This window comes from Entelurus aequoreus, linkage group LG02, assembly GCF_033978785.1.
Source record: "Entelurus aequoreus isolate RoL-2023_Sb linkage group LG02, RoL_Eaeq_v1.1, whole genome shotgun sequence".
Taxonomy (NCBI): Eukaryota; Metazoa; Chordata; class Actinopteri; order Syngnathiformes; family Syngnathidae; genus Entelurus; species Entelurus aequoreus.
The window spans coordinates 71481747-71494942 of record NC_084732.1 but is presented as its reverse complement, the minus strand read 5'-3'; the positions used below and the strand labels follow the sequence as shown (position 1 = coordinate 71494942).

The 13196-nt window shown below is 38.5% G+C and overlaps 1 protein-coding gene across 2 annotated transcripts in view; it reads right to left on the bottom strand.

Annotated features, from left to right (window-relative positions):
- map2k5 (mitogen-activated protein kinase kinase 5) overlaps window positions 1–13196 on the bottom strand; it is a 122482-nt gene that overhangs the window by 43802 nt on the left and 65484 nt on the right. The window contains exons 17-19 of one of the 2 annotated variants that reach the window (XM_062069092.1): window positions 12022–12051; window positions 6453–6479; window positions 6156–6188 (exon numbers count right to left, since the gene is read on the bottom strand). In XM_062069092.1, the coding sequence (XP_061925076.1) occupies window positions 6156–6188; window positions 6453–6479; window positions 12022–12051 (90 nt within the window). The remainder of the gene's footprint in view (window positions 1–6155; window positions 6189–6452; window positions 6480–12021; window positions 12052–13196) is intronic. The other variant, XM_062069098.1, reaches the window with a different exon arrangement.

The following is a 13196-nucleotide window of genomic DNA, read 5'->3' as shown; positions in this document are numbered from 1 at the left end:
TTGCTAGCATTGGCGTCAAATGCAACCAATGACCTTGAATAGTTAATTGCATAGGAAAAGCTACAACTAACATTCTCAATCTCAGTCTTTTTCCCTACAACACAGACTTACAAATTGCACTATACTGTAGAAGTACAGTGTTTCCTCCATTATTGCAGGGCTTACGTTGCAAAACCCCTAAGGTAGGTGAATTTCAGTGAAGTAGGGACACTGTTTATTTTATACATTTTATGAATATCGTATGCATTTAACGTCTTTATAAGCCCTCCACACATTCCGCACAGCTTTCACGCATACTTAGAAACACTTCAAACACTCTTAAAACACTGCACACCCTCTAAAACCTACGTAATTTTAACATTAAAAGTCTGTGGGTATACTCAAAACTTAATGTACTCAATGGTACTTTAAAGGGGTCAAATAATAATTTTTTTCCTACATTTAAAACAGTTCCTTGTGGTCTACATAACATGTAAGGTGGTGCTTTGTCAAGATTTGGCATAAATTTGTTTTACAAACCATCTTCAAGCCGCTTTCTGTCTTTCTCTTCACAGTGCCCCGTTTTGTGGGCTGTCTTATTTACATGTCGAACCCCTCTTCCTGGCCAAGCTACCTTCGACTGTCTTCCACCCGTCAGCCATGTTGTAGTTTTTAGCACTTCCATATTGAGTCTACTGACAAATATAAGTTAAAACTATATGATACTTTTTTTTAATAAGAAATGGCAACAGTGGAGTATTTTAGCATACATGTGCATGTATGAGGCTGTCAGCCCCACAACAAGAGGATAGAGAAAAAAAACAATTTGACAACTTTCAACTACAACTGAATAAAAATGGCAGATTCACGCAAATCTGTTGAAGTAAACCTCTACCACGTATGGAAATATCCGCTGACGTAAGTAAAATACATCACTAAAGTCTCAAATTCCAAACGGCTCATTTTGAGCAAGTTCGAAAGAAGGCAAGATTGTTTTATATAATATCTCCACCATGCCCCATGGTTTTATTTCACATTTTCGAGACTTATGGGGACACCAAATAAACAAAAACAGGTACCTACAAGTAAGAAAAGTTGTTTTTGCATCATGGGACCCCGTTAAAATCCGCAATGCACTGAGACTGCAGCAAGTGAACCGCAAAGTGGAAATGCTATGTAACTGCACCTCATCTCCTGTTATTACTGTACCAAAGCATCGTTCAACCCATCCTTATGTACTGTTCCACATGTTTTTTCACCATGCTTTCTGTAACCAACCGGACCAAACTCACACGCATTACAAACATAGCAGCTAAAATCATCGGCCTACCCACACCCAACATTTCAGACTTAAAGGCCTACTGAAACCCACTACTACCGACCACGCAGTCTGATAGTTTATATATCAATGATGAAATCTTAACATTGCAACACATGCCAATACGGCCGGGTTAACTTATAAAGTCACATTTAAAACTTCCCGGGAAATATCCGGCTGAAACGTCGCGGTATGATGACGTATGCGCGTGACGAAGTCAGTTTAACGAAGTTATGGTACCCCGTAGAATCCTATACAAAAAGCTCTGTTTTCATTTCATAATTCCACAGTATTCTGGACATATTTTGCAATTTGTTTAATGAACAATGAAGGCTGCAAAGAAGACAGTTGTAGGTGGGATCGGTGTATTAGCAGCGGACTACAGCAACACAACCAGGAGGACTTTGTTGGAGCGCTAGCCGCGCTAGCCACCGACCTCACCTTGACCTCCTACGTCTCCGGGCCGCCAAACGCATCGGGTGAAGTCCTTCGTCCTTCTGCCGTTCGCTGGAACGCTGGTGAGCACGGGTGTTGATGAGTAGATGAGGGCTGCTGGCGTAGGTGGAGAGCTAATGTTTTTAGCATAGCTCTGTGAGGTCCCGTTGCTAAGTTGCTAAGTTAGCTTCAATGGCGTCGTTAGCACAGCATTGTTAACTTTCGCCAGCCTGGAAAGCATTAACCGTGTATTTACATGTCCACGGTTTAATAGTATTGTTGATTTTCTATCTATCCTTCCAGTCAGGGGTTTATTTTTTTGTTTCTATATGCAGTTAAAGCACGATGCTATCACGTTAGCTTGTAGCTAAAGCATTTCGCCGATGTATTGTCGTGGAGATAAAAGGCACTGAATGTCCATTTCGCGTTCTCGACTCTCATTTTCAAGAGGATATAGTATCCGAGGTGGTTTAAAATACAAATCCGTGATCCACAATAAAAAAAGGAGAGTGTGGAATCCAATGAGCCAGCTTGTACCTAAGTTACGGTCAGAGCGAAAAAAGATACGTCCATCACTGTCTCTCAAGTCCTTCACTGTAACGTTCCTCATCTACGAATCTTTCATCCTCGCTCAAATTAATGGGGTAATCGTCACTTTCTCGGTCCGAATCTCTCTCGCTCCATTGTAAACAATGGGGAATTGTGAGGAATATTAGCTCCCGTGACGTCACGCTACTTCCGGTACAGGCAAGTCTTTTTTTTATCAGCGAGCAAAAGTTGCGAACTTTATCGTCGATTTTCTCTACTAAATCCTTTCAGCAAAAATATGGCAATATCGCGAAATGATCAAGTATGACACATAGAATGGATCTGCTATTCCCGTTTAAATTAAAAAAAATAATTTCAGTAGGCCTTTAAACCACAGGTCCATCACTCGACTGGCAAAAACAATAGTCCAGGATATCACTCACCCACTACACTAATACATCATCCCACTACTATCAGGGCGCAGGTACAGAACTATCAAATTCCGGAGGGCCCGCCTCAGGAAAAGCCTTATCCCTGCAGCTATAGCCGCCCTTAACAGCAGGCCCGGCCGACCTGTCTGACAAGCCTATAAATGTGTGTTGGTCATGTAGGATGTCTTTTTGTTATTTTTTGTGATGTGTAATGTCTATTGTTCAAATGTACGGCAGTGACAATGAATTTCCCCAAGGGGACCAATAAATCTAATAAATAATGATAAATGGGTTATACTTGTATAGCGCTTTTCTACCTTCAAGGTACTCAAAGCGCTTTGACAGTATTTCCACATTCACCCATTCACACACACATTCACACACTGATGGCGGGAGCTGCCATGCAAGGTGCTAACCAGCAGCCATCAGGAGCAAGGGTGAAGTGTCTTGCCCAAGGACACAACGGGCGTGACTAGGATGGTAGAAGGTGGGGATTGAACCCCAGTAACCAGCAACCCTCCGATTGCTGGCACGGCCACTCTACCAACTTCGCCTAAATCTAAATGTAAATCTAAATCTGTTACAATAAGATGGTTAAAAAATTATTATACCATCTCTTTTATAGTTTGAAAGCTTTCAACATACATATGAGATGTGAAAACAGTATTTTGTAAACATCAGCATTCAAAAAAATAACTCAGGGGTAGAAAAGCCGGGGCTTATTCAAATTCAGGGGAATTAAACCTCTCTACAGTTGATGCCCCGCTGTGCCTTTAAAAACACCTCTGGGCAGTGTTCGCCATTCCTTAATGTTCTGATCGGCAGCCTCTCGCAAACCCTGATGCATGAACCTATTTAAATTAACAAACAAATGGGTTCCGTCTAATCTCACTGCACTTCACAGTGCTGCCTCCCCTTGGATGAGTGATATACCATCGTGTATACTCACACGCACACACTAAAATGAACTGCTTGGTGTGTTGTTTAGTTATGACAGAGGTTGTGTTTTCCCCACATATTGACTGGCACATGCAGCTTCTACAGTTACAAACACCAACACACACATTTATGCATGTATTCATGTTTCCAGCTGAGAGGGATGCTGCCACAGCTTTGATGTGGCACAAAAGACAAGCAAGCTGATGAAAGTGTCTCATCTGTGTGAATTATTCCTCCGGTTGTCAACATGGTTCCACGACAAGAACACACCATGCAAGGGTACAAGGGTACGAGTAAATATACATGTCATTGCCATGAAGCAATTATTAAGCAAAATTAGATCAGTAATTACAGGCTTGAAAATAAAGAGGGAGTTCTTTATCGGTGGAGCTGCTTGCTATTCAACAAACGGAAAAAAGAGACATTAATGAAAAACAGATGGTAGGAAAAACTACAGAGAACCTCTCCTTCAAGGCATTAGCTAAAAGTGTTACATACTGTAGGTGAGTCTGATTTAACGTGTAGTACACAATGATTTCTTTAAAACAAAAGGGGTCCTTATCCTGCTAATTTCAGGAGCTTTTTAAACAACATTGGATCCCAGTCACCGTCACCCCGAGAGGGACAAGAGGTAGAGAATGGATGAATGCTAAAAATGTGGGTATCGATCCAATACCAAGTAGATAAAGGGCAGAATTGGTCATACCAATGCTGATACTTCACATTTTGAAGATATTTGGAATGATTACATTTTATAATAATTATAATCAAACAAAAACATAGGATGGAGGTGTAACAATATCAATTAAAACATTTCCTACTATTGGCTCTGATTTAAATTCTTTGGTTTTTGACCTTAAAGCCCTCCTCCGTCCAAGGACATACAGTATTAAAAAAATGACGAAATAATTACAAATATTAATTAATTTAAAATAATAAATATCGATCCAACCACTGCATTATAGACCATATACTGATACTATACTTGGTATCGTTACTGTCGATACGTGTATTAATTCTCCCACCTTTGCTTAAATTCAAGAGCTCTGGCTTAGCGGTTAGCATATCCTCCTAGAGTGTGTAATGTAGCATGTTGAGCTATTCCTCATCTTACAGTGATGCTACTTGGTTTATTTTGACTTTGAATTGGCTTTGCACTGTGGAGGGATGTTAGCCGCAAGCTTACTAGTGAAAATGCTACGATGCGTTGAGAACACGTTCATTCGCTTGCCGCTGACAACTTTGCAGGTCACTGGCAGTCAACATGTAGTATCACAATGTAATAATAGTATTAATAGCTCTATTGTCGGCTAAATGTACATCGTCTATATCGCACAAACCCGAGTGGTTTTCATATACCCGACTGTTCACAATATTTAGGAGTGGCATAAAAATTAAACCAGTGACAACGTAGCACAACAACCTCATGATATGGTACTGTCACATCATGTAGAACAAAAGTATTGTACATTGTAAACAGTTTGAAGTTTAAAAACTTGCAAATATAGAACTGGGCTCCTTTAGGTGCAGTTGTTTTGTATAAAATATGAGATCAGGTAAACAGATAAGTTTTCTCATACATTTTCACAATAAACTAGTAACTGCAAAAGAGACCAAATCTGATATGTATACAGTATGTCTGAAACACAATTGTTCAATCTTCATGACTTGATGAAGGGAGACAGAAAATATTTTGATAAATTGGTTTCGCTGCAGTGCCATGAATTCAAATGAATTTTTTTCTTTTCTTTTTTTTTTAACAAGAATTATATTTTTTCGGTGGCCCTGCGGTGATTAACAAGGTCACTAACTCACTCATCATGTAAAACTCACAAAGAGCAAATTACAATCCTTTTTATTTTTGTAATTAGTTTAACGTGTGAATGCTGAACTTTAATCGGGGGGGTGGGGGGGATACAACCTAATTTTATTTTGTGTTTTTGCATGAAAATCAATCCCATCAAAAATTAGTACACAGAAAAAAAGGCTTTAATTAGTAGCTAAGGTCGGGTAATTACAATTTATTTTACAATGTTTTTAATGGGGGAATGTCAGTTCATCTGTGTGCTATCAGAGCATTGGCCAAGAAAACAAGCATACATTTTTTGTTTAAATCTACATTAAATCTCACATGCATTAGCTCCATAGCTGCAATGCGCAATACTGCCGCCCACCGATCTGGAGTCCCCAGTGCGTTTTTTTTTTTTTTACAATCTATTACAGTAGCTTTTAATCTGATGTCTTGGTGGAAGTCTATTTAATATGTAATATGTTATTTTTTTTCTGCCATGATTTATCAGCAAAAATGCGCTGCACTAAATAATGCAGAGATATGAGGAATGAAAAATGCTATTTTATACAAATGTGTGAGTATGCATTGCCTAAGGCAGTGGCTTTGGGTGAAGGGTCGAGTGAGCAGGGTGCTAAGCTGCTCGAGTGGTTTGCTTCATTAGGAAACAAAATATAAGCTTTCTGGTCCATTAGCACCGACTTTAGATGCAAAAGCACATAAGACAACGACTCACCTCATCAACGATGCATTGTAGTAGCTGAAGAGGCTGAAATGGGATAAAGACAGCTGACAAGTTGGAATGTTTATGGAAAAAAGGAATGCAAATTATTTTCTTTACAAATCAAATGCAATGAAGTCAGACAAATCTATCATAAGCTCCTGAATATTTTTATTTTTCCCACGCCTGGATTTATTGTACCACCAGCAGTTTCAGAATGAATAAATATTTCAGTGCCATTAGAGTGAATTTCCAAATTAGGGACTGCACCAACAATTTTGCACAGGACCTGCAAGGAACAATAAAACTTACCATTAAAGAGCCTTGGTTTTTCTGAATCTGTAAGACAAACCAGAGAAAGACGATATGGCAATACGTAATTAGCATATCATAATCAAGACAATCCACTTGGACACATTATGATCACTAGGAGAAAATTATTGCTTTCCTGGTGGCACTTTGTGGGTATGCGAAACACCATTTACATAATGAAAACACACAATTGTTAATGGCCTTGCTCTCATTTGAGGGAATGAGGATAAAAGATCCACTAATGTGAATTCTCAGAGTAGCACTTTATTCTTGGCCCGCAGGTTATCTAGAGGTACTGAGATGTACAATAATTGCTACAATCGGCATGACCAGATGTCAGAGTGAGCATGCTCAAAGTGCCAATTTCTCGGGCGAAAAGACGACAACCCATGTCGTCTTTATCAGATATTATTAGTGTGTCTACCACCCACTGTAAACTTTAAAGTTCAACAGTTCTCCAATACTGTGATTTGTAGAGATTTGTATTATCATCCCAAGAATTAACAAACATATTTTTCCTTAATAAAATGTTATACACATGTTAACCACTGCTATAAATAAAATATAAAAGTAATAAACATACTTTACGTTAACCCTTATGACACATGAAAAACACGTTGAAAAATGTGGAGAGGACAACAAAACACAACTAAGACCCTTAAAATGTTATGGTCAAATTCCGTTGGCCAAAACTGTGTTACTTTAGAGATTACAGAGTATTGTCATACTACTCCTCTCAAACATAAATTAAGCTGTGTTGGCCTTTTATTTACAGTTTTGTCTAGTGTCTGTTCATTCTTTAGCAGATTGTAGAGCATCTCTCTCACACACATACATTAACATACATCTTTAACTGCTGAACCAAATAACAAAATACGATCCTATATTTGTAAGTCTCTTTATTTAAGTTTTCAGATGTGTTTTGGCAGTTTGCACACTAGTTAACAGCAAACTGTTTCTCATCGAACCAAGACTACTAACCAAGACTTCTAAGATAGACCACAGCATTACAAAATGCGTTATGTGATTGAGCACAACTAATCACGTACAATTTTTTTAAAAATGCAAGATCCACTCTTGTCTCACTTGTGACCAAGACCCCAAGGTACTTGAACTTTTCCACTTTAGGCAGGATCTCATCTCACACCAGGAGATGGAGTTTAACCCAGTAGACGAGAGGGTAGTCTCCCTCCGCCTCCGGATAGAGAGACAAGTCCTGACTGTTGTTTGTGCTTACCCGCCAAACAATAGTTCAAAGTAGCCACCTTTTTTGGATTTCTCTCAGCTGATTCCCTTGTTCTGCGGGGGGACTTCAACACTAATATTGGCAATGACAGTGAGACCTGGAGAAGCATGATTAAGAGGAACTGCTGCTGGGATTCAAACCCGAGTGGTGTTTTGTTACTGGACTTCCGTGGTCATCACAGATTATCCATAACAAACACAGTGTTCAAGCATAAGGGTGTCCATATGTAAATGGTAAATGGGTTATACTTGTATAGCGCTTTTCTACCTTCAAGGTACTCAAAGCGCTTTAGACACTATTACCACATTCACCAATTCACACAAACATTCACACACTGATGGCGGGAGCTACCATGAAAGGCCCTAACGACGACCCATCAGGAGCAAGAGTGAAGTGTCTTGCTTAAGAACACAACAGACGTGACTAGGTGGGAATTGAACCAGGAACCCTCAGGTTGCTGGCATGGCCACTCTCCCAACCGCGCCATGCCGTCCCACTATTTGCACATTTGTGCACCCAACACCAGAACACTATGGGTCGCAGTTTGATGATTGACTTTGTGGTTGTGTCGTCGGACTTGCGGTCCCATTTCTTGGACACTCGGTTGAAGAAAAGGCAGAACTTTCAACGGATCAACAGTGAGTAGGGGAGGACGCCGTTTAGACCTGGCAAGCCCAAATGCATTGTGAGGGTCTGCTTTGAATGGCTGGCAGAGAGTTTCAATTCCTACCTGCGAATTCTTTAAACATGTTCCGAGGGAGGCAGGGGACATTTAGTCCAAGTGGACCTTGTACAACATTGTATAAAAACATGTGAAATCACCTCATATTGATGAATAAAGGATGGACATAAAAAAAAACGGCTTATCGAATAAGGTTTGTCTAATCTAATGTTTGCTAAAAAGAAAATGTTCATGTTGCAACTCCTTTAGCACAATATAACCACACTTATGGATACACTCAATTAAATACAGTTTTCCCACACAGTATAAATGTCAAGAGACTCCTCAAACGGTCTCCATATCCACTTTTGCCTGATTCAAACACATTAAATGCAACTATGCTAAAGTAATTTGCCCCTGAAATAATTACTTGGACCAAATGGCATTCTGCTTCAGGGGTTGAAATTGTATTGTGAAAAACAAACAGATTCAAGCATATAACATATTTTTAGGAGGTATTTTAACCACCTATTAAAAGTGAGGTTACAATAACCACCCTCTTATCTGCTTTTGACACCAAATGTTAGTTTTTTAGACTTAGAGAACATGGACCTAAATATAAACACTGATCAGTCGATCTAGATCTAACAGGACGTCCGTGCAGCACTTCCTAATATTGTAGAACCATATAAACCTAGACAGTATAAGGTTACTCAGAAGGAGCTCAGAGATTGTGCAGATTTAAATACGCGCGCCACTTACTCTCATCTAAATGTTCGATCTTCTCATCTCTCTTCATCAATGTCCTTTAAAAGTTATTTCGGAACTTAACTTTGATAAATTAAGGCCTTCGTTAGAGAAGCTATACCAAGTCAAATTATCGAATTATTAGTAGTTATTAGTAGCATTTAGGGTAGGTCTAAGTTGTTTGAGAGAAGCAATGATGTAAAGCTAGGGTTCGCAATTCCTTTGAAAAATAAAGAAAAATACAAAATGGCAGAGCCAATCCACTCAATTGTCTTCACCCATTGCAGTGTTGTGAATTTTGTCAACCTTTTGTTTTGTAATTATGTAATCGATGCCATTAGTTTGTTAGTTGGCAAAATAACTCAAAAAGATATGGGAGGATTTTTATGAAACTTTGAGAAAATGCCCGAAATGTGATGAATGACAACTAATTAGATTTAGGGCCTGATCAAAATAGTTTCAACTACATTACCTTATATGTACATTTCTATTTTTCTCTGTATCAGAGACAAAAACAGTAGATGGATGTCAAGGGTCTTCACTCCAGATGCATGTTTTTAGAGTATTACAAAAATATAGAAAACAAATTGAACACATTCAATTCAATATTTATTTTTTGGTGCAAAATATTATAATTAACAGAATGAAATAAATAACCGTCAATCGCAAGATGATTTAGCTTAAGGGTCTTCAACGTTTTTGAGGCAGAGGACCCCCAAACAAATGGAGAGATAGAGAGGGGACCCCCTACTTGTATGCAAATGTGTTTTGAATTAAACTGGTCCTAAAATAATATAGTTTAGCGCTGCCAATAGCTAGCTGGCAACTAGCACACTAATTGCTAGCTGACAACTGCATTAATCGCTAGTTGACAAATAGTGTGCTAACCTCTAGCTGGTAACTAGTACGCTAATTGCTAGATGGCAACTGACACCCTAATCGCTAACCGACAACTGACACGCTAATCGCTAACCGACAAATAGTGTGATAACGCTAGCTGACAACTAGTGTGCTAATTGCTTGCTGGCAACTGGTGGGGTAATCACTAGCAAGCAACTAGAGTGCTAATTGCTAGCTATCCTAAATGCTAACATGAATACAGTCATATAATTATTTTGTTTTTATTTAAAAACTGCAAGATACAGTGGGTAAGGGTGTCACTGCTATTTCTACACTATATTACAGTGTGTGCGATAATTTTTAACAAGTATTCAAAGATGTTTAAAATTGTGAATAAATTGCACGGGACATATATGTATATATATATATATATATATATATATATATATATATATATATATATATATATATATATATATATATATATACATATATATATATATATATATATCTATATATATATTTTATTTTTTTTTAAAGTCTAATCAACCAAAACTTTCACAACCCCCCCCGAAGTACCTCTGCGAACCCCCTGTGGGTCATGGATCCCCCGGGGGTTCAAGACCCCTGTCTTTCTGTTAACATTCTGTTACTTTTTTCTCTCATTGGTGACTGAGCAGAAAAGGTCTCGGAAAAATTTGCCGTAAAAATTTTGTGTAAAGTGTTCCATTGACATCTTCATTCCCTAGACAACCCTAAGACAAAAGAAAATAACAAAAATGTCACTTGCTCCTCGCAACAATATTACAACATCAACATTGACAGCGACTTTATCTCATAGTCACCAAAGTCTGAAAAAACTTTAGCAGCTAGTCCTACAGTATATCTCTCGTACAGTAAAGTTTCGAAAAGCCATACTATCTTTGATCTTACCCAACTTCAATGCTCAGCCTGTATTAAAATGCTCTCTGGGAAGTATAGAGGGGTTGGGGTTTGCCCAGACAGCTGTGCCAACGTCTGTAAAATGACAGCCTCAGCCTGAGGACTTTGGCTAGCTACACCTAACTTGCTGGATCCAAGCGCTCATGCCAGACCACTCTGCAACAGCCTGCAGGTGATCGGTCTGCAGTACCATATGGGGGCTGAGAAAAATTAAGAGATTACAAAGCTGCGTGACACTAAGACATTTGCTAAGACTTTTTGGGCTTTTTAGAATACAGTAAGCTACACCCTTGCTGTATGTCACACACAGTGCAGTCATTGTCATTCAACTAGAACCGAACATTGAAGACTGTATGATGGTTTTGTATCTAGAAGTAATAGAAAAAATACTTTTGCCACATTAGTAGCTGAAACACTAAACTCTTCAAATAGAATCCGCAGACTCACATTCCGTGCAGAGGCCCAAGATGGAACCTAAGGTAACCAGAATCAGATTGCTCAACTAGAGATTAGTGAGGTAAACCCATTTGAAGCGCTAATTAAGACTTGATGAGATTGGGAAGTCATTCCTATGGTCGGCAATTACATCTGAGCAGGATTTAAGGAACTGTAATGAGAGAAAATGCTCTACTCAAATCAAAGATAGTGCATATCACCTCCCCTCTCCACATAAAAAGCTAAAGAACAACCTCGTTGACACATACAGTACATCTTTATACTTGGGTTTCCAAAAGGACACTTATTGGGACTTTTGAATTGTTCATAATACCCTCATGGGTCTTATTAGCATTAATCAGTCAGTCTTCGATGCTAAGTTTTGACACCATATTTTAGTTTTCTGTATTTAGCTTTTATTCCCTAAAAGAGTAATCTAAACAGCTGAATCAAACTGTGCCATGCATCAAGCAAAAAAGACAAATGTTATGACAATGTCCCCGAGTGGCATGGAGAACAATCATGTTGTTTTAATGTTTTTTGGGGTTTTTTTGTTTTGATTTTTTTTAAAGGTAATTATATGTGGAGCCTGGAATGTTGCAGGAACAGTACAACACTTTTATAACTGCTGTATGAAAACAATATTGTAAAACCAACCCTTAAGTGTTTTAATAGTTGGATAATATTAACAGACTCACCTGTGGATATGGGAACATGCCTAGGGCCAGCTGTGTAAAAAACAAAAAAAACAATGTAAAACTGGATATGATTTAGTATTCTTGGGGAAAATGTCTATGATATTACTCAAACAATGTACACCCTGTCAGGTCATTAGAAAAAGCAATTTGAAAAAGTGCAGATAAATATGCAACAAAAGTTGTAAGGCTACCAAAAAATAACATGTGCACCATATCACTTGGTTGTGCCATACAGTTGGGGTACCAAAAGCATAGCGATTTGGACAGGTTCATGTGTTGATTGGTCTACAATTTGAATTTAGATGTAAAGGGGGTAAGAGGCTACTCTTTCTTTCAATTCCCAATTGCATTCTTTATAATAAAGCAGAGTTTATTGGCTTTGCTTCTCCTCACAATGTTTTACCTCTAGTTGTATACTGGTACTCCCCCACAACAGCATGGGTACACTGTACAGCTGAGTAATAGTCATAGGTCAGCAGTGTTTATAGCAAATGTTCAGGTGATGTCCTTAAGGGGAGCTGGTGAGAGAATGAGTGACAATGGATTTTATTAACTTTCAGCGGTTGGTGAAAAAGTACATGTCCTTTTTACACAGCAATGCTCTTAATTCAACAAAGGCCTGTTTATCACTATATTAACATAAAGATGTATAAACTAATAAATAAACTTCATCAAAGGTGGAATTGTTACTTGCTGGAGTGATTATTAGTCATCAAATTTGAGACTTCCAGTCGTCTGTATAAGCAGAACGTCCACCAGCTGTTAAGACTCAGACCCTGTCAACATGAACCCAAATATTTTCAAAATTGCACATCTCCCCTACACCAGTGCTAAAATAAAATTCCATTTACAAAAGTGGAGTTTCAAAAAATCTCTGTCGATCCCATAACACATTCACTAGCTGTCATGCAGATTGTGGCCAATAAGAACCCTGAAAAACCAACTACAGCTGACTTGGTCGCTGTTTGAAACGCCTATGTTTATCAATATAGTGATATATTAGAAGTTGAATGACATGTACATTATCTTTAACAGCCGCGAACACATACATATGAATGTTTTATTTGCCATGCGTGTTATAAGATGCACACATGCATGTCTACCACTGCATGATACGAAATAAACACCTGTAGGTCAATAACTTGATGTTCTCTTGTTTAAATACCGTATTTTCT